At 39.1% G+C, this 20,766-nt stretch overlaps 1 protein-coding gene across 2 annotated transcripts in view; it reads right to left on the bottom strand.

Annotated features, from left to right (window-relative positions):
- PRDM10 (PR/SET domain 10) overlaps positions 1–20,766 on the bottom strand; it is a 139,552-nt gene that overhangs the window by 6,017 nt on the left and 112,769 nt on the right. For both annotated transcript variants that reach the window (XM_027835105.1, XM_027835106.1), the window contains 5 exons: positions 19,664–19,807; positions 18,984–19,154; positions 14,917–15,057; positions 13,327–13,501; positions 4,512–4,624 (listed from right to left, as the gene is read on the bottom strand). In XM_027835105.1, coding sequence (XP_027690906.1) covers positions 4,512–4,624; positions 13,327–13,501; positions 14,917–15,057; positions 18,984–19,154; positions 19,664–19,807 — 744 coding nt within the window. The remainder of the gene's footprint in view (positions 1–4,511; positions 4,625–13,326; positions 13,502–14,916; positions 15,058–18,983; positions 19,155–19,663; positions 19,808–20,766) is intronic.

The following is a 20,766-nucleotide window of genomic DNA, read 5'->3' as shown; positions in this document are numbered from 1 at the left end:
AGAGTTTATACTATGAATGAGTGAATTAAAATAATTTATTGTTCACCATGTGCCAGGCCCTGTGCTAAGCACTGTGAATACAAATACACGCCAGCAAGATAATCCCTGCCCTCACACTAATGCATTGTTGGTGGAGTTGTGAACTGATCCAACCATTACAGAGAGCAATTTGGAACTATGCCTAAAGGGCTATAAAGCTATATACACCCTTTAACCCAGCAATAACCAGTGCTAGATCTGTATCCCAAAGAAACTGGAAAAAAAAAAAAGGAAAAAACTTATTTATACAAAAATATTTATAGAAGTTCTTTTTGTAGTGGCAAAAAATTAGAAAATGAAGGGATACCCATCAAGTGGGGAATGACTGAACAAGTTGTGGTATATGACTGTAATGGAATATTATTGTGCTATAAAAAAAATGACGAGCAGGATGCTTTCAAAAGAACTAGAAAGATTTACACAAACTAATGCGAAGTGAAGTGAACAGAACCAGGAGAACGTTGTACACAGTAACAGCAACACTGTACAATGAACAACTGTGAATGATTTAGCTATTGTCAGCAATACAATGATCTAAGACAATCTCAAGACTCATGAAAAATGCTGTCCTCCTGTAGGGAAAGAACTGATGGCATCTGAATACAGACTGAAGCATACTATTTTTCACTTTCTTTCCTTCTTTCATATTTTGTGGTTAGAATTTTCTTCCACAAAATGACTAAAATAGAAATATGTTTTATATGACCACATATGTATAACCTGCATCAGATTGCTCACCATCTCAGGAGAGGGGAAGAAAGGAGGGAAGAATAGAATTTGGAACTCAAAACTTAAAAAAACCAAATGTTAAAAATTGTTTTTACATGTGATTGGGGGGAAAATAAAATTCTCCTCAAAATAAATAGATGAATGAATGAACTGGGACAGGAAGAAAAAAAAGATAATCTTTGCCTCTGAGGAGCTTACATTCTAATGGGGAAAAAACACATAAAAGGATAGACAGGTAAGAGAATGGGGTTCATATAGTATAACATGGCTGGAAAATGGCCATGATCTCTCCACCTTACAGCCCAAGTTCCAACAAGCAGAGACCATGGTCTTGTAGGAGGAGAACAAGAAAGACAACCAGAGAGTAGGTGGCAAGATATGGCAATGCACAAGAAGGAACATGGGCAAAATAAGGCAAAAGCTCATTTATCAGGGACAAAGGGCTGGTGAGAGGTAAGTGAGGAAGATGTCCTGGATGATGGGCATTTATAAAACACTTTAAAGTATATAAAGCACTTACAGGCATTGTTTCATTTGAGAATCCCGTTAACCCAGCAGTTAGTAAGTACCTAGCTTCCTTTGATAAATTCAAGTGACCGGGCCCAAATGAACTATATCCTGGATCCTGAAAGAGCCGGTGGATGTAATTGCAGAGCCACAATCAGTAATATTTGACAGATCATGGGAAAAAAGTAAAGACTAAAAGGTAAATGTTATCCTGATTTTCAAAAAATGGAAGAAAATGAAGTCTGAAAACTAATGGCCAGTGAGCTTGACTTCAATTTTACAATGTTACTAAAAGACATGGAAGTAGTGATCACAAAAGAGCTAGCACAGCATCATCAAAAATGAAGCATGCTACAAAAAATGTAGACAGAAAGAACAAAACTAAACACTATAAAATTAGAGTGGCCAGGCACGGCTCCAGAGCTGAGACAATGTATCTTCCTCCTTTCACTGTAGGGCTGGGAAACTCCGGGTACAAAATGTTATATATGTTGTTAGACCATTTGATGGAATATCCTGAACGTTGTTTTTTCTTTTTAAATCTGTTACAGGAGAGGAGGCTTGCTGAGAGGGTGGGAAGAGGAATACATTTGAAAATAAATGTGATTTAAAAACAAAAGGTATCAATGAAAACAAGCAGAAGCAAAAGGAGAATTTGATAACTAAATTTCCTTTACCAACAAGGTTACTAAACTGTATCCAAGAGAATATGGTAACTGTGGTTTATTAGATTTTATCAAAGATTTGACAAAGTATCTGATGCTATTCTTGTGGCAAAAGTATGTAAACTAGATAACAGTATATAAATTACTTTAGAAATTGATGAAGGAATGAATGAAATAGCATTTAGAAGTCAAAACATGAGTCAGAAATGTTACCTAACAATACTTCTCTACCAAGTCCCAGGAAGTTCATTATAGGGAAAACCTCAATTGCTTCATTAGTAAAATCTTATCAGCCCTGAGAGTTCACTTCATCACCCTCTGACAGGATGGTGGGGCCATGATCCCCAAACCCCCATTTAAGGAGGGAGCTCTGCTCAGAAATCTCCTTTCTCATCTAGCTGTACTGCCCTGGAGCTTCCCGGACTTCTCCACCATGCCTCCAAGTTGGATACCTTCTCTCCTCCACTCCCACTTTCAGCTTCCTGTTGTGTGTTGTCTTCCCCCATTAGATTGTAAGCTCGTTGAGGGTAGGAATTATTTTTCTTTTTTCATATTTGTATCCCCAGGGCTTAGCACAGTACATGGCACATAACAGGTGCTTAATAAGTTTTTATTGACTGACTGATGTGGATAAATTACAGAATGTCTAGAGTAGGGCAATCAGAATGGGAAGGACCTTAAGTGCATGCCATTCTACGATCACCTGAAGGAACAAGGGATAATAAACTTAGAGATAGAAGACTCAGAAGGAATGTGATAGCTGTCTTCATGTAATTAAAAGGTTTCAAATACTTCAAAGGCTATTATGTGAAAGAGGGGTTAGATTTGTTCTGTAATAGGTAGAAGATGCAAAGAGGCAAATATAAGCTTAATGTAAAAGGAACCCCACCCCCCCAACAATTAGAGAATGGACCACCTTGGGAGGCAGTTGTTCCCGTTCACTAGAGGTCTTTGAGTAAAGGCTAGACAGAGAGTCTTTTCTGAGCATGGATAGAAGACAGGAAGGGGACTAGACAACCACAACTAGAGTTCTTCCAATTCTGAAAGTCTATGAAATTGTGAAAGTCAGGAGGAAGAACTCAGACTTGATGTTCTGGGTCATTAAGAATCCTTGGAGGCTCTTGAGCAGGGAAGGGCCATGATGGAAAAGGGGATTAAGAAAAATGAGTCTGGCAGTAGCGTACAGGACATATTAGAGAAGAAAGACATGGGAGAGAGGAAAGACAGCATAGTGCAATGCAGGGTGTTGGATTTGGAATCAAAGGGCCTGGATTTGAATGCCAGCTTTGATAGTGACTACCTGTGTGTCACTGGGCAAGTTAGGTAACTTCTCTAGGCCTCAGTTTTGTAATCTATAAAATGGGGAGTGGGGGTAGGGCTAAACAACTTCCAAAGTCCTTTCTAGCTCTAAAAACAGGATCATATGATCTTCTTGAGTTGTCTTCCCTATTTGAGACTCAGGCCATGGGATCATAACTATCATTTATCTGAACTTTTCTAAATCTGCTATTTCAACAACTATTAATTTACTTAGTACTTTAAAGAGTGTACAATGTTTTATATAATGATTTTGGAGCCTCACAACAACCCTTTGAGGTTATTTCCATTTTATAGATGAAGAAACTGAGACTCATTGGGATTAAGTAACTTGCCCATTGTCACACTGCTACCAAATATCAGAAGATGGATCTGGACCCAGGTCTCCCTAACTCCAAGTCAAGCCCTCCATCTACCATGCCAGCCTAGCCATCAATTCATGACAGATTATGTCCATCTTTGTCTTCTATAGCAGTCACCAACTCTAGAATAATCATAATTTTCTCCTAAGGTTTTATTATTTCTCTTTCATCGACAAGGCTTCCTTGTGGGTCAGAATTGTAGGTACAGAGTAGCAGACCTCTTCATCACTTTCTTTACCTTCTAAAAGATTAATTTACCAGCAAGACAGATCAGTAATATTGTTTTTAAATTACAAAAAAAAATCTTTCAGATGCTATGATTTGAGTGGAAAGCCCAGGAGAAGATGATTAGGTATCGTCTATTGCATCTGCAAAGAACAAGATGCCCTTCCCAGGATAGGCTCCTCACTTCTAATCTCTTCGCCATGCTGCTAACTCAAGCCAGGAAACCACTTCCCTCAGCCTCTTCTCCTCTCTGATTAGAGTACCAAACTCCTCCCAAAGCCTTCCCTTATAGAGGGCAGACTTGCAAGCTCACTCTACTTTGCATCTGCAGCTCTGTCTGGTTTCAACTCACTGCAACAAGATGTCCCTGCACCAGGTACCCATCCTCCCCCACCCCACTCCCCAGCTTTGCAGCCTCCTTTTACATATTGTCTTCCCCCACTAAGCTTCTTGAGGGCTGAGACTGTCTTTTTCTTATTTTTATCCCCCACCCCAACCCCACCCCAAGCTAAGCACAGTGCCTGACATATAGTAGGAGCTTAATAAATGCTTAAGGAATTATTGAATGAATTGATGCACGTCAAAGTGTCATTTCAATCTACCTTTAAGCCGGAAACCTGGTCCAACACCACCACCAGTCAGGACAGGGAGCCAACTCTTTGCTTACCTGAGTAACTGCTTTCACTTGGCCAGTATTCACAGTGGTAACAGGAGTGGTGACAGCTGTCTCTGCAATCACATACTGACCCTGAGGAATGGCCATCATTTGGAGCTCAGATGCTGAAACAAAAAATACCCACAGTTCAGTGGTTTCAGAATTTCAAGTGACAGTTTATAGAACTAAATGTTTTGTTGGTAGCAACATTCCCCACAGAAGTTGCCTATTATAAGCCTCTCAGGAAAGAAACAGAGACCTGAAATTCCATACCCTGTAGGTTGTTAGGTGACAAGGAATTCAAGAAAAGAAAGAACAGGAAGCAAGAAGAAGGTTAAAGAACCCACTCAGCCAAGTCTTGGGGTCTACTGCTTAAAGACCACAAAAGGAAGAGCACAGAGATGCAGCAGGCCCATGGTACCAGAGCAGGAAATGAATGGCCCTTCTTCCAAGAAAGGTAACAGCCCATAAAGCACACACAGGCAATAAGTCCTTCAGATGGGGATTCTGAATTTGCCAAGAAAGTTAACTATGCAACAATTCAAGAGAACCATGTAAATAATTACCAAAGATTGAACAACCCACAGCTAAAAAAAAAAAAAAAAACATTCTATTCTCCTCAATAGGGCTTATTATCATTGGTTGTTTAAATAAAAAATTAAAGTCATTTTTACTAGCCAAGGCTAAACTATTACTTGCAGTAAACAAACAACCACCCCTACATGTGGGGCTTGACTTTGCCATCTCTGGGGAAACAATAAAAACAACCAAATGATAGAAGTGAAGTAGACAGAGTAAAGAAACCATTTTTCAACCAAGAGCCATGAATGAGTGCCAAAGGAGGGGCCAGAGGTACAGCACCAGAAGGAGAAAGAAAGAAAAGGGTACCCTGTTATGGGGAATGGAAAAAAAGGTCGATATTTCTTGCTTGCCCAACTCTTGCCACTTGTAACTCATCCACCACTCCAATCTACCAGTTCTGCCATCATCATATCCCCTTTCTACATCTAGCAGATAAAATTGTATGGTCAGTCCATGCACAGAATAATCAGGACCACTTTCATTCAACTTAATTCAGCAAAGATAGTTTATGCACCTACTGTGTGCAAGCACTGTGCTAATGGAGGAAATTCCAAGTTTCAATAAGGCATGACACTTGGAGTCTTGGAGCTGAGTAGGAAATAAGACCCCAATACCATAACACACAACATTCCATGATGGGCCTGGTGATAGATCCTATGTCCCTCATCTGAGGAGCAACCTAGCTAAATTGAGACAGACTCTTCATCAGGTTGGGCTCAGGGTGATGAATTTTTCAGCCACAACAGCTCCTGATGACTCTCCACTAAGTTACTGGGTAGAAGGAAGAGTGTCATCAGTGGAACATCTGAGCATTTTATCAGAGCTCTTATAAACCTACAGTATTTAAAGTATCATAGGAGAAACATATGGGGAATCTCAAAAGGCAGTGTAGCTTTAATCAACTAAGGTTTTTAAATGCACTAAGACTTTTGGGACACCCTGTATTAGAGAGTAGCAAGACAATGTTTTCTACAAGGGTTAAGGGAGAAGGTCTTTACCAAGCAGAGGAATCAGGGAAAATTCCTTGAAGAGGTGGCCTTTGAATTGGGCTTTAAAAGAATGGGTAGGAGTTCTCAAGGTGAGAAGACATTCCAGATATAGGGAAAAGTATGGGTAAGTAAAGTCACAGAGGCAGGAGAATACAGGACGAAGAACAGAGAATAGTTCATTTTGGCTGGAACACAAAGTACACAGAGAGGAGGGATATGAGATAACGCTGGGAAGGTAGAGAAGGGCCAAATTGTGGAGGGCTTTGAATACCATTCATCCATGATGTTATAAAGGGAATTCCTATGTCTGTTAGGAAGTCCAAACTTAAGATTCTACACTATACAATGTGGTTAACATACTCAAAAATTGCTTATTCCTTCATAAACTGTAATCATATAAAGTGAGTCCCATCATGAATGCCACTGTCATGAGTTCAGTACCCCATGTGCCACTGCCCAAACTTCTTTGCTAAGAACTTAGCTCTAGAAATTTGGCTAGCATTGGCTTTTCCTCTTCTCATCCACACTATGTGGTTTCCTGAGGCAGGAATGACCCTGAACTTTATAACAACAAAAATAAGAGCAGTTCACACTTACATGGAGCTTTATAAAGAGTTTTACACATTAGATTCTCACAACAACATTGTGAGGTGCATGGTACAAGTAATAATGTCTCTACCAACCTACACCTGGTCTCTATAGTTGAAATTCTGACATTATTTTTAAATCTTTCAACTGTTTCAGCTCTCACTGGTGTCCAATCATTTGCCAAGTCCTGTTAATTCTACCTCCCCAAAATGGCTATCGGAGAGAGAAAATAGGGGGAAAAGGGCAGCCACCTCAGTAATGACCACATTAAAAGGATGAAAACCAGATGAGGAGCCAGTGAAGGAAAAAGAGAGGCAGTTAGAGAGATCAAAGGAGGACCTGAAGAGGGCAATGTCTCTAAAGCCAAGAGAAGAGAGAATACTCGGACACTCAAAAGCTTTAGAGTGACTATAAGGACTGAAAAAAAAGCCATTCATCTCCATGACTAGGTCATGAATAAGACTAGAATTCAATAGAGTACAGTGTGCAGAAGTCAAATTGCAAAGAGTTTGAGGAGATAATGGAAGTGGAGCATTAAGACAACTTTTTCAAGAAGGTTGTTATTTGTCAAGTGGAGAAGATGAATGGAATGGTAGCTACATGACTACAGGACTCTCAACACTTCTGTTTTTTTAGGGGTTTTTTAGGACTGGAAAAACCTGAGCATGTTTATAGAGAGATGAATAGGAGTCAGTGACTAGAAGGACATTAAAAATGGATAAAATGACAACTCCTAATGATGAAAAATGCTATCCACCTCCAGAGAGATAACTGACAAATTCTGACTGCAGACTGAAGCACTTTTTTTCCCCACTTCCTTTATTTTTCTTGCTTTCCCCTCCACAACATGGCCAATGTGGAAATATGTTTTGTGTGACTTCACATGTAATAGTTACCATATATTTTGCTTCTCAATGGATGGGAGAGGGTGTGGAGAGAATCCAGGCCCAGCACTCTATATCCACTGTACCAACTAGCTGCCCAGAGTCAGGAAGACCTGATCTCAAACCCAGCCTTAGACACTTACTTAACTGTGTGACCCTGAGAAAGTCACTTAAACCTGGTTTGCCTCAGTTTCCTCATCTGTGAAGTGAGCTGGAGAAGGAAATGGCAAACCACTCCAAGATCTTTGCCCCATGTGGGATCACAAAGAATCAAGACGACAGAAACGACTAAACAACAACAAAGCATTTATTAAGCATCTGTCGTACGTGAGGCACAGTGCTAAGGACAGAAGATACAATGGTGAAAACAAAAACACTGCTAGCTCTCAAGAAATTCACCTTCTAAGTGGTCAGTCAGTCAGTAAATAAATATTTGTTAGATGCTTGCTATGTGGCAGGCACTGTGCTATTCAGTGAAGATACAAATAAAATGGCAAAAGTATGGTCACTCAAGGAACTCAAATTGTAATGGGGGAGACAACAGGCAAATAACTATGTACAAATGAGATATATACAGTATAAATGGAAGGCAATTCCAAGGAAAGGCCTCTTTATGAAGGAGGAACTTGATATGAGTCTTAGAATAAGCCAGGAAAGCTGAGAGGTGGAGATGGGGAAGGAGAACATTCTAGGAAGGAGGGACAGCAGTGAAAAGGCAAGAAGTCAAAAGACTAAGTGTTGTGTTTAAGGACCAGCAAGAAGGTCAGTGTTGCTGAATGGTAGAGCACCAGGAAGGGAGTCAGGCATAAGAAGATTTAAAATGTAGGAACAGGCCAGGTTATGAAGGGCTTTAATATCTGATCCCAGAGGTAATAGGGAGCTACTGGATTTTACTGAGTAAAGGGAGCAACATGGTCAGACCTCAGCTTTAAGAAAATTCCTTTGGCAGATGAGTGGAAGATGCATTAGAGTAGGAAGATTTGAGTGAGGCAGGAAGACCCAACATAGCAGGCTATTGCAGTAGTCCAGGTATGAGGTGATGAGGACCTGCATTAAGGTGGTGGCTAGGTGAATGGAGAGAAGGAGATACAGCTGAGAAATGTTGTGAAGGTAGAAATGACAAGAATGGACAACATACTGGATATGTGGGGTGAGTACAAGTAAGGAATGGAGGATGACAATGAGGTAATGAGCCTGGATGACTGGGAGAATGGTGGTTCTCTTGTCAGCAATAAGAAAGTTGAGGAGAGAAGAGGGTTTAGGGAGAAAGATAATGAATTCTGTTTTGGAAATGTTGAACCTGAGATGCCCATAACACACCTTTCTAAAGATGTTCAAAAGGTCATTAGTGATGTTCAAGTGGAGCTCAGGAGAGAGACCAGTGTTAGATACTTAGATTTAAGAATTATCTACATAAAAAAAAAACCCACAAAAATAGAATCATCTACATAGAAATGATAACTGAATCCTTAGGAGCTGATAAGGACCAAGTGAAAGAGTAGCAGAAAGAAGAGTAGAGGTCCAAGGCCTGATCTTTGGGGGACACCTCAAATGGGTGTGCCCTGGATGAAATCTTGCTAAGGAGAATAAGAACAACAAACAGACAGAGTAGCCATGAAAACCTAGAGAGGAGAGATTTTCCAGAAGAAGAGGGTAACCAGCAATGTCAAATGCTGTAGATGTCAAGAAGGTTTTGGTAATTAAGAGATAAGTGGTAGCCCTGGGGAAAAAAAAATACAGTTTCAGTTGAATTACAAAGTTGGAAGCCAGACTGCAGTGGGTTTAGAATCAAGTTAGATGAAAGAAACTAGTAGCACCTAGTGTAGATGGCTTTCTCAAAGAGTTTAGCCAAGAAAGAGAAGAGAGACATAGAGATGGTCAGATGTAGTGAGGATTTTTAAGGGCGGAGGAGACATGCACATGCTTCCAGGCAGTGGGGAAGGACCCAGCAAATCCAGAGAGACTGAAGATTAGAGAGAAAGCAGAGATCATAGAAGAGACAAAAAGAAAATAAAAGGAGACAGAATCAAGAGTGCACGTTGAGGGGTTTGCCTTGGAAAGGAAAAAGGCACCTCATCATGTGAGACAGAGGTGAAGGAGGAGAAAGTATGGGAAAATGTCTAGGTGATGTGAGATGAGAAGGAGGGAAGACAGTGAAGCTCTCAGCGACTGGCCTCATTTTTTGAGTGAAGTATGAGGCTGGGTCCTCAGCTGAGAAAGGGAGGGCATTTGCTAGGAAAGACAGAGTGTCGGGAGAGGGTGTCGGGGAGGACAGATACCAAAACTCTGTTTCGGCTAAGAATGTTTGAAACAGCCAAAATAATATGGGTGAAAATAGCATGTACATAGTAAATAAAAAACATATACAAACTAAGCATATGAGAAGGGGAAAAGAGAGAACATTGACAAAGGAGAGAATCAGGAAGAAAGCTAGGGATCCTTATTATACAGAGGCAAAAGAGGGAGCATTCCAGGCATGGTGGACAGCAACAGCAAAGGTATGCAGAAGAGATAAGAATCAGTAAGCAGGCTGTTGGGCTGCATTATACAATGTGGGAGGAAAATAATGTGTAATCAGGCCAGAAAGATAAGTTAAAGTCATGTTATAGAGGGCTGGCTTTAAATACCAGGCAGAGGAGTTTATTCTAGAAGTAAAAGGGAGTCAATGAAGATTCTTCAGCAAAGGAGTGACATAGTCAATACTGTGTTTTATCAATATCATTTTGGTAGTTATATGGAAGGGAGAGACTTGTGGCAGGGAAATTAATTAAATGGCTATTGTAATAGTCCAGGCAAAAGGAGATGAAGGTCTGAACTATGGTAGAGGCCATGTGAATAGAAGGGATGGATGTGGCAAATGGTGGCAGCAGAATCAACAGGACTTGGCAACTGACTGAATATGGAAGAGGAAGAGATGAGTCAAGGATGACTCTAAGGCTGTGAACCTTCATGCCTGAGAGAAGACAGCGTGTGCCCTTAACAAGAAAAGGATGTTTGGAGAAGGGATGGATTTGTCCCCCAATACAATGAGCTCATTATATTTTCAATTCCCACCCATCTGGATTACTGCAACAGTCTCATAACTGATCTTCCTGACTTCAACACTGTCCTTCCAAACTATCCATCATGTACTACCAGATATCTTACTTAAGTGTAGATTTAGTAATATCAGTATAATATCTCCCTACTGCCTATACTGCAAAGTACAAGTCGTACCATAGAATTCAAGGCCCTTTACCATCTGCTCTCTTCCCCCTTCCCTACCCAAACTGTCTAGCCTTATCTCATACTCTCTCTCTTCCATGTACTCTACAGGCTGACCAAACCATTATTATTGTCATTTACATATACTTTGAACTTTCCTACCTTTTATATCTTTGCTTAAGCTATACCGTATCCCTAGAATTTCCTCTTTCCTTCTGCTGAATTAATACCCAGCCTGTAAAGCCCAATTCTAAGGTCATCTCCTCTATGAAGTCTTCCCTGATCCTCCCCAGGATCATTTTTTTTCCATCAGGCCTCACATTGCTCTTTGCATTTCTCTTATGCACCTATCATATATTGTTTCGTATTGTAGCTATCTCTATGTACCCCATACATGTCTTATCTAAACTTTGTATCTCAACAATTACCTAACTCAGTGTTCTGTACATGGTAAGCACTTAATATTTGCTGAATTAAATATCTATTTTACAAATGATCAGAGATGTCAAGTGACATGTCTAAGGTCACACAACTATTAAATTGCAAACTTGGGAATAAAATATATGTTCTTAGATTCTAAATCTGGTACTCTTTCCACTACTTATGATGAAATCTTTTCTGGCTAATTATAATTGTGGATCTTAATATAAGAGGTAAAGTAAGAGAAGCCAACAGACCCTTATTTTTAGACAACTTGGTGAAAGTCAGATAAAATGCCACTAAAAGTGATGTGACCAAGAAGACTGTGGAGTTGCTGCTTTCTGAAAACTTTCAAATTCAAAATCTTTAAAAAAAGAAGGAGGAATTATATTCCAGATAGAGAATGTGATAGGTAAAATATGTAAATCCTTGTCTCTACAAAATTAGGCTAAGCTTTTCTCTAAACGATACTGAAACCATCTTTGAGATATTGGCTGTCTCCAGGGACTAAAAGCTTAGGCTACTGACATCACTTCCTTGTCACCTGAGTACAAAACAAACATGAGGAGTTGGTCCAGGTGTTCTCTCTGATGCTTGGCTGCTGAAAAGCAATGGGCAATTGAGGCAAGGGATATTTACTCGGTAAAATCAACTCGAGGCATCTTCAATGTCTATCCTTATTGAATAACCTTCTCCTGAAATGGCTAAGTAAATCTCCTTTTATTAACTGTTGAGTGATGTATGAGTGTCTCATTTTGTGACAATATTGAATCTAAACTATTGGGAAACAGGGCTGAGTCAGGCCCAGCCCAGAACATGGAGTAATTAATTACAACTAATTCCACAAGATAAGAAGACAGAACCTCTGTACAAGGTTAGCCTCATGAGTTAACTCCAGAAAATGTTAATATTTATACCAGCTTTAAGTGATCCTGCTCTCAATCAACTCCATGCATCCCACCCACTCTATATGAGCAAAGTCTCAAAATTGTTTTTCAGGGTCTGATTCCCCTATGGCAGCAGTGATTCTACCCAAACCTGTCAGGATCCCACAAAAAGGGGTAGACAGTGATTCTGCCCAGTCACAATGAAATAAAGGAGGTGGTAGAATGAGGAATTATGCAGGATTAAAAATATTCTGAATGCAGTATAGAGGGCCACAGTCTAGAAGGAACAGAGCATCAGGTATACTGGGAAAGAAGCTGGAATCTCAAAGACAGCCAATTCCTGTCCTCCAGGACTTAGTTACTTAGAGCAAGGAACTAGCTTGGATGACCCCACAACCCCCAATTCAAGAAAGTTGAAGTTGCCGAGAAGCTCAACCTCAGGAGTCTGTGCAGCAGTGGAAGAAGAGGAACCAAAAAATGAATGGTGAAGAAAGAAGAAAAGTTGAAACACCAAAGTATCAAGAAAGAAAACCTGAATAAAAATCTAACATGCAAGCACCAAACCAAGAGACAGAAACATTAAAAAAAGGAAAAAAATGAGTAAAAGTTTAAAAAGAAACCAACATATTAAACAAATAACATGAAAGAAAGAAAATTAATATTGCCTAATGCAAGTCAGAATCCTGTAGACCCTCCAGAGATCATGGAATGGCAGCAAGAAATTCCAGAATGGTTCAAAAGAGAAATAAAATTCATAAAAGAAATTAGAGATGCATTTAGGCAAAAAAAATTCCTGATGTATAATTTTAAAATACAGATAAATATCAAAGAAGGAAAATTTGAACACATGACAGAGAATTTCCCCCAAAGAACAGAAGTTATCAGAGAAGGACAAAACACAAAAATACCAAAGTAGAAGAGAAATTAAACACAACAATATTAAAAAACACATAAATTCTATATAATCCAACATATCTGACCTTGAAAACAGGATATAATGAGTTAAATAACTTAAGGATTATAGGTTACCCAGAAGAACATGACAATCAAAAGACCAGAATACCATAATATAGGAAATAATACAAAATTATCCACAACTTCTGAATACAGGCAACATACCACCAATTTAAAGACTCCACAGATGCCCACTAATGTCCAAACATGTCAAATTCTGAGATGTGTAGTAGTTACATCAACAATTTCAAGAAATTAAACTAACAGCTAGAGGAACCCAGCTCCAACACTAAGCGGTCATTCCTTTATCATTACTCACGATAGCTACGGAAAGAGCTCCAGGTATTAGGCAGATATGTGTGCTGCACTGAGGAACTCTGCTGTTGCTGCTGCTGGAGAGTCTGCCCTTGTGCTGAAGAGTTGGCTTGAATGTGAGAGGGGCTAAGCCCTGGCTGAGACTGCTGAGCAGATGGACTCAATGGCTGACCAGCCACCTAGAATTCCAGAAGAGAAGAATATATTAGCTTACTTTGCAGTACGGTTTCAAAATACAAACTTTTGAATTAAAGAAATCTAGTATGAATAACAATATTGCTTAAAATACAGAGCTATTCAAGCAATATTAATTTTGGTAAAATAATAATAATAAACAATGAGTTATAATTAAGCTGTCAAAGGAATATCATTTTGAGTTTCTAAAAAAGGAACAATACTTTTGTTAGGGAAACAAATAAAAATGTAATTATCTCCATTACTGAGGTTAAATGACTTTAGAGATTAAGTCATTTAACCATTAACTGAAGTTAAATGACTTGTCTATGTCACATAGCTAATCCATAAGGGAGGTCAAACTAGAACAAGAATTTTAGCTTCCATTATTCTGCACTCAATCCTCTCATTTGATAGCAGTAAAGAGATAGAGTTCAATACCATTTCAGCATAAGGCTGAAAAATAACTATGCACAGACACATATACAAGGAATATTCATATCCTGTGAGAAAGAATAGAAAAACTATCAAACAGTCACAGAGGGAGGGAGGGAAAAGGAATTTATTAAGAGCATATACGTGCTGGGCATTGTGCTAAGTGCTTTACAAATATTATCTCATTTGATCCTTACAAGAACTCTCCAAGGCAGGTGCTATTATTTTACAGTTAAGAAAACTGAGGCAGACAGATTAAGTGACTTGCCCAAGATCACACAGACAGTAAATGTCTAAGGTTAGATTTGAACTCAGATCTCTCTGAATCCAGGCCCAGCACTCTATTCATCAAAAAGCAAAAAAACAAATTCTTCTCTACAATATACTATGACACCTCTACTAAAGACTTCCTTTATTGTCTCATCATGGTATGAAGGTCACCTTGGGTTGTTAAAGAGCTGTGCCAATAGAACATAAACTCTGGCAGGTCATACCAAAGCAGTTAACCTTCCAGTATGGTCCTAGTGATAGACTGCAAGTCTGTTTTGTTAGGACTGGCCCAAGTTCAGACAAGCTCACCACCATTTTGACTAAAGAGTGATGAACTGTTTGGCCTCAGTTACTTTCAAAAGTCAAATTTATAGAACAGTTATAATCTGTATTGTGAGGAGTATCCATACTGATAAAATTACAGATCTTTGAAGACCTGAAATCCAGTATTACAGGAACCACCTTTAATAGCAGAAGTAAATGACCACATCTAAATTTGTCCACCATCCCAGAGTCAATATTCTGACCAGTGGCTAGGCTTTTTAAATAAGATCCAAGGACACCTAATATTCCTCATTAATAATCATGATAAATGAGATCCAAGAATGCCATAATTGGATATGGTATCTCTTCAATCTCATTAAATTACCTCTTCATGGACTCTGAAGCCATCTTCATTTTGACCACCCTGGTGAGAAGATATGGAGAAAGTTACCTGGGATGAAGATGGAGCTGGGGTGGTAGGCTCAGCGACCTGGATGTGCTGCACCTGAATGGCATGTTGGGTATATGTCTGAGGGTCATGAAGCTGACCAACATCCACTGTTGAATGCTGAGACTGATGAGGTGAAGTGGCCTGGAGGAAAGGAAGGCAGTCCCAGAAATTAAATACTTGTTGGTAAATAAAGAAAGCCTCTTTACAAAGAATAGTTCAGTTTGAAATAATGTCCCTCCAAAAATATAAAGGTGATAAAGGACTTCAACAATATCTCACTGCCCTGAAAGGTCTACACCCAAACCAAGAAAGAAAGCATGAAAGAGAACAGTGATTGCTTGAATAGGAAATTAGGTTTTTATTACATATAACTTTAATATTATTAAATGCTGGGGAAGGAATACAAACTCCTATTAAACTGAATGGGAAGGACCAAATAAGGGATAGTGAGGATCATGGAAGGTTAAATGGATAACTTTGCTGACACAAAATTTAATGTTTTTGCACAGACAAAAACAATAGTTAAAATTAGAAGGAAATAGTTAAATGGAAAAAAAAATCTTTGCAGCAATTTTCTATAATAACGGTTTCAAATCCAAAATATGTAAGGAACTGATTCAAATTTTTAAAAGAGCCATTTTGCTATAAATGGTCAAAAGCTATGTATGTTATTTTATTTTTTTTTTTATTTCTGGCTAGGCAATGGGGTTAAGTGACTTGCCCAGGGTTACACAGCTAGTGAGTGTTATATGTCTGAGGCCGGATTTGAACTCTGGTCCTCCTGAATCCAGGGCCGGTGCTCTATCCACTGCGCCAACTAGCTGCCCCCAAAAGCTATGTATGAATGGACAGTTTTCTAAGGAAGAAATCCAAGGTATCAACAAACATATGAAAAATCATTCCAAACTATTAATCATTTAAAAAATTCAAATTAAAACAACCCTGAGGTTCCATTTCATACTCATAAAATTAGCAAAGATGACAATTATGGAAGGGACTATAGGAAAACAGGCATACCAATGCACTGCTGGTGTTGTGAATTGGTCTAGCCATTCTGGAAAGCAATTTAGAGCTAGGTACAAAGAACTTATTAAAAAATATATGTGCATACTCCCCATGACCCACCAATACCACCTACTAGGCCTAAACGCCAAGATGATCAAAGAAAGAGGAAAAGAAACAATATGCACAAAAGCATGTGTAGCAGCTCATTTAGTTCTTTTAAACAACTGGAAACTAAGAATAAGCCCATCAATGGGGGAAGGGTTGAACAAATTATAGAATATGAAACCAATGGAATATTATTGAACTGTAAGAAATGATGAAAGAGACAATTTAAGAGGATTCTGGTAAGTATAAAGTGATACAAAGTGAAATGAGCAGAATCAGCAGAATAAGTTATACAATAACAACAACACTGAAAAGAAAAGAAAAATCAACTTTGAAACACACAGAAACTCTGATCAAGGCAATGACCAAACCATGATTTCAGAGGATAGAGGATACTGCATGCTTCCTATTTCCTGACAGAATGATGATGGACATAGAATGGATTACAGAAGAAGAAAGATATTTTTGGACATAGCCAATGTTGGAATTTGTTCTTCTTGACTATGTATATTTGTTATAAGAATTTTGTTTTTCTTTTTTTCCCCATACTGGAGAGAGGAGTATAGAGTGAAAAGGGGTAGACATAGTGTAAAGAAAAGAAGAGAAAAGAAAAGTCACTGAAGCATTTTTGAATGAACAAAAGAGAACAGAAAGAAGGCTAGAAAGAATCACAAACAAGCAGAATACCTTTAAAAGTTATATGCTGAATTTATTATATATTTTAAATTAAAAGCAAGGTATACATAACAAAGATCTGCAGTTTCATGTACAGTTTTCTTTTACTGTTCTACTAAATATATGGAGATATTGTTTATTTAATGTTTAAGTTTAGAACTCTAAAAGTTTAACAATTTAAAAGTTTAACAAAATTAAAAAATAAAAACTATATAATTGTCAACTCCTTCCTGCCCCCAAACTGAGTGAAAAACTTACAGGGATCAAAGTTTCTTGCCTTTAATTTTTTTTTCTAACTAAAAGGACTGGGAGGAAAGAATATTATTAGCTTGTAACTAATAATCCACTGGGCAGCTGGATAGAGGGCCAGGCCCAGAGTCAAGAAGAGCAGAGTTCAAAAGTGAACTCAGACATACTTACTAGTTATGTGACTCTGGGCAAGACACTTAACCCTGTTTGCCTCAGTTTCCTTATCTGTAAAATGAGCTAAAGAAGGAAATGGCAAACCACTCCAGTATCTCTGCCAAGAAAATCCCAGAGTCATGAAGAGTTGGAGATGAATGAAAACAACTGAACAACAACAATAATCCACTAGACAGTCAAGATGGGGTCTAAAGCAGTCATCAGTCAACAAGATGTAGGTAACAGCACCCAATCTGAAGTTATGCTATTAGTTATGGGGCTTGGAATTTTCAGCATTTCAAATAGGGATAAATTTGTTCAGTTGTGTCTTAAATGTATTTCCTCAGGTCAGGAAGTACAAAAAATACTCTGATGGGAGGTTTTCTTCATTTGGCTACTGTCACACAATAGAAATGGCCTACTAAATAGTCTCTTATACAGCAGTTAAGATTAAGGCTGGTCTTGCTTTAAGAAAAAAAAATCATCCCAAATAACTCAGGCTGTCATTGATTGGCGAACAACAGGTCCCAGGCCAAGCCTCACTTGGTCATCTTTTGGGCCCCAATTGGCTCAGAATGAATGTAAATAGCAATTATTTCTGTTTTGGCCAGAAACCGAGGGTCTTCCCCTCCAAGATTAATTTCTTTTTTTTCTACTAGGTAAAGAGGCCATTTCTTGGCTTATTTCTTACCTAGCCTTAATCACTGAATGGGCATTGTCTCAGTCAAACTGAGACCTGGGAAAGATTAGCTTAAAAAAGCCAAGGTCCCCTACTGCATCCTGGGCCATCTCCAGTTGTCCAGATTTATATCTTACCACTGGATTCAGATGGCTCTGGAGGAGAAAGCAAGGCTGGTGACTTGCACAGCCCTCCCTCACTTAAATCCAATTCATTTGCATGTCATGGCATCACCATCCTGATATCATGGTCCTCTTCAAGAACCAAGGACAAACAACAACAGTACACAACAGTTCTACCATACTAACAGGATCTTACTTGAACTGCTAAAACCTGGTCAAAATTGCTCTTCATAACTCCTCAATAAAACAGATCACCAAATGAACCCTTTATCAATTCATTATAAAAATATTTAGCATTTACATAGTGCTTTAAGGCTTGCAAAGGTCTTTATTAATATTATCTGATTTTATCCTCACAATATCCCAAAGAGGCAGGTGCTCTTATAATCCCTGTTTTACAACTGAAGCAGACAGAGATTAAGTGATTTGCCCAGGGTGACATAGCTAGTATGTGTCTGAGGCAGGATTTGAACTCAGGTCTTCCTGCCTCCACAATTTCCCTATGCCTCTGGAGAATGAAGATTTGCATACATATGCTCATTCAAATGCCACTTCAGCAATGACCTGGCCTTCCATGCAATAAAACCATTCAAACTTACTAAGAGTTAGAGCTGTCCAAAAGTGAAATGGGTTACCTTGGCATGTAGTCAGTCCCTTGTTCCCTGGAAGTATTTGAGTAGAGGCTGAATGACCCTCCATTAAGGGACATTAACTGGGAGGGATGTGGGACCTCATGGTCTAAAAGTTCCCTTCCATCTCTAAGACACTGTGATAGAAACAGGACCTCCAAACTTTTCAACACTACCATGCTGTTAAAAGCAGGCCCCTACAAATCCCTAATGGACTTTGAATAGGATGTTTCTATTGTATCTACCTCACATATCTGAGTCACATTCTAAAGAATACTCTCTCAGAATCTAGCCCTTCTCTAGGAATTGGGCTCCTATTTTGGGTTCAGTTTATAGACTGACATTTATAAGGGTCCATGTCAATCTGACAAATGAAGATGTAGAGCCTACTAGCAGTAATTTTAACAGAAATATGCCAAAAATGTAAATAGAATAAATGATATACGGAACCTGGGCTACTTGCACCACCTGAAGCTGTATATGCTGAGGTTGCTGCAGACCAGTTGTAGACTGTGATACAGGGATATACTGAATTCTCTGGTAATCCCCCTGTGGGGTTCGATAATCTGTTGTAAGGGTCTGAGACAGTTCTGTCATTGCTTGGGTCAGCAGGTCTGTTGTCTAGAGAAAAGCACATAAAATACACTGATTAGTAATGCCTCACCAATTTAGAATTATTTCAGTATTAAAATACAACTAGTTGGCTTCACTAAGAGATCTCATAGCTTACAGTTTTGAAAGACCCCCTAAACCAAACCTGAGCCTAGGTAGACATCCATGAGAGAGAGAGAATACAAAAGGGCATTTGGCTCATTGCCATGAGTATGCCACTAATAGTTATTAGTGAAGAGACAGGGACTAGAGTCCCCTTACAGCTCCCTCTCTGGAAAGAAGAAAGTCTTGGAAAACATAAGCTGATGATCCAGTCCAGGGCACACAGAAGATAGAAGGATTCTAGGACCCATCTAAGGTCAAAGTACAGCTGGGATTTCTGGTATGTTACCGATTGTTCAATGAAAACTACGTAGAAATTCAATTCAATAAGCATTTATTAAGTGCCTGTTATGACAACAAGAAATAAGCAACAGACACTGAAGGAAGAATAAGATTTAGAATAATTATATCCTTACCACTACAGTCTCTCCAGTCGCACCATCGGTAGTTAAAACGGCTGGGGTAGCACTGATTACAGCTGTTGTTAGTGGAGTGTGTATTGTATTAGGGAGCTGGGCAAACTCAGGATGCTTCTTTCGGATGTGCTGTACCATCTTGGTCTGCAGGGATTGAGAAGAGGCAGATTGGCTTAAATCACTTTGAGACTTTCACATGTAAATCTCCCAAAGTCCTCTAATCTTCCATGTCATCCTCCTTGTTAAAAACTGAGAAAGGCTGGCCTAGGATAGACAGGAGCAAAGCCATACTGGCATGACATCTTGGAGGGAAGAAAACAGTTAGGGCTGAAAGAAAAAAAGGAAAAGATATGGCAAGGCCAGAACCCCTCAGAGCACCTTCTTGAAATGTACACATCCTCCCTGGAGCACAAACCATCTTCAACTCTCTTATGCCCTCCTCCACTCACCCCCTTCCCAATACCCTCCTGACACCTCCCACCCCCAGACCCAGGGCACTTTGAAAAATACCAGTTTGGGTCCCTGTAAATCTAAGTTCTTTGATGACATAAACTATGTGCAAACAACTGTGAAATACAGGAAAACTCAAGATCCAATGGAAAAGAAAACACCAGAATTAACCAATCATCACCATTATCATAAATACCACAATCTTCTTACTTTGTGGCTTAGGAAGGTTTCCTCCCCTATCTATGAGTTTATTTGATCCTCCTAACAACTCTGTGAAATAGGTAGGGCAAGTATTATCCCCATTTTGCAGAGAAGGAAATCAAGGCTCAGAAGTTTAAGTGATTTGCTCAAGGTGGACCAGCTGGTATATGTCAGAGCCAGGACTTGACCTCAAGCATCCTGACAACTAATAGACTATCAGAGAGTTCTCATTTCCCTAATAGTTCTAAGTTCTCTTTGGTACTTTTCCTATGCACTTATGTTCTATTTTGTCCTATTGTTACTAGTTTGCATTTCTCTTACTGGACTGTGAACTGCAGAGGTACCCACATCTTCACTATATGGATCTCACCCAGTGCAGTGCTCTCAACACAGCAGGCACCTAATTGAATTTTCTCCTTACATCCCTAGCTGTAAGTAGCCTCTGGCTTCAG

The sequence above is a fragment of the Vombatus ursinus genome, unplaced genomic scaffold (genome assembly GCF_900497805.2).
Source record: "Vombatus ursinus unplaced genomic scaffold, bare-nosed wombat genome assembly UNPS02014813.1, whole genome shotgun sequence".
In the NCBI taxonomy this organism is placed as follows: Eukaryota; Metazoa; Chordata; class Mammalia; order Diprotodontia; family Vombatidae; genus Vombatus; species Vombatus ursinus.
This window is presented reverse-complemented; position numbering and strand designations above follow the sequence as displayed.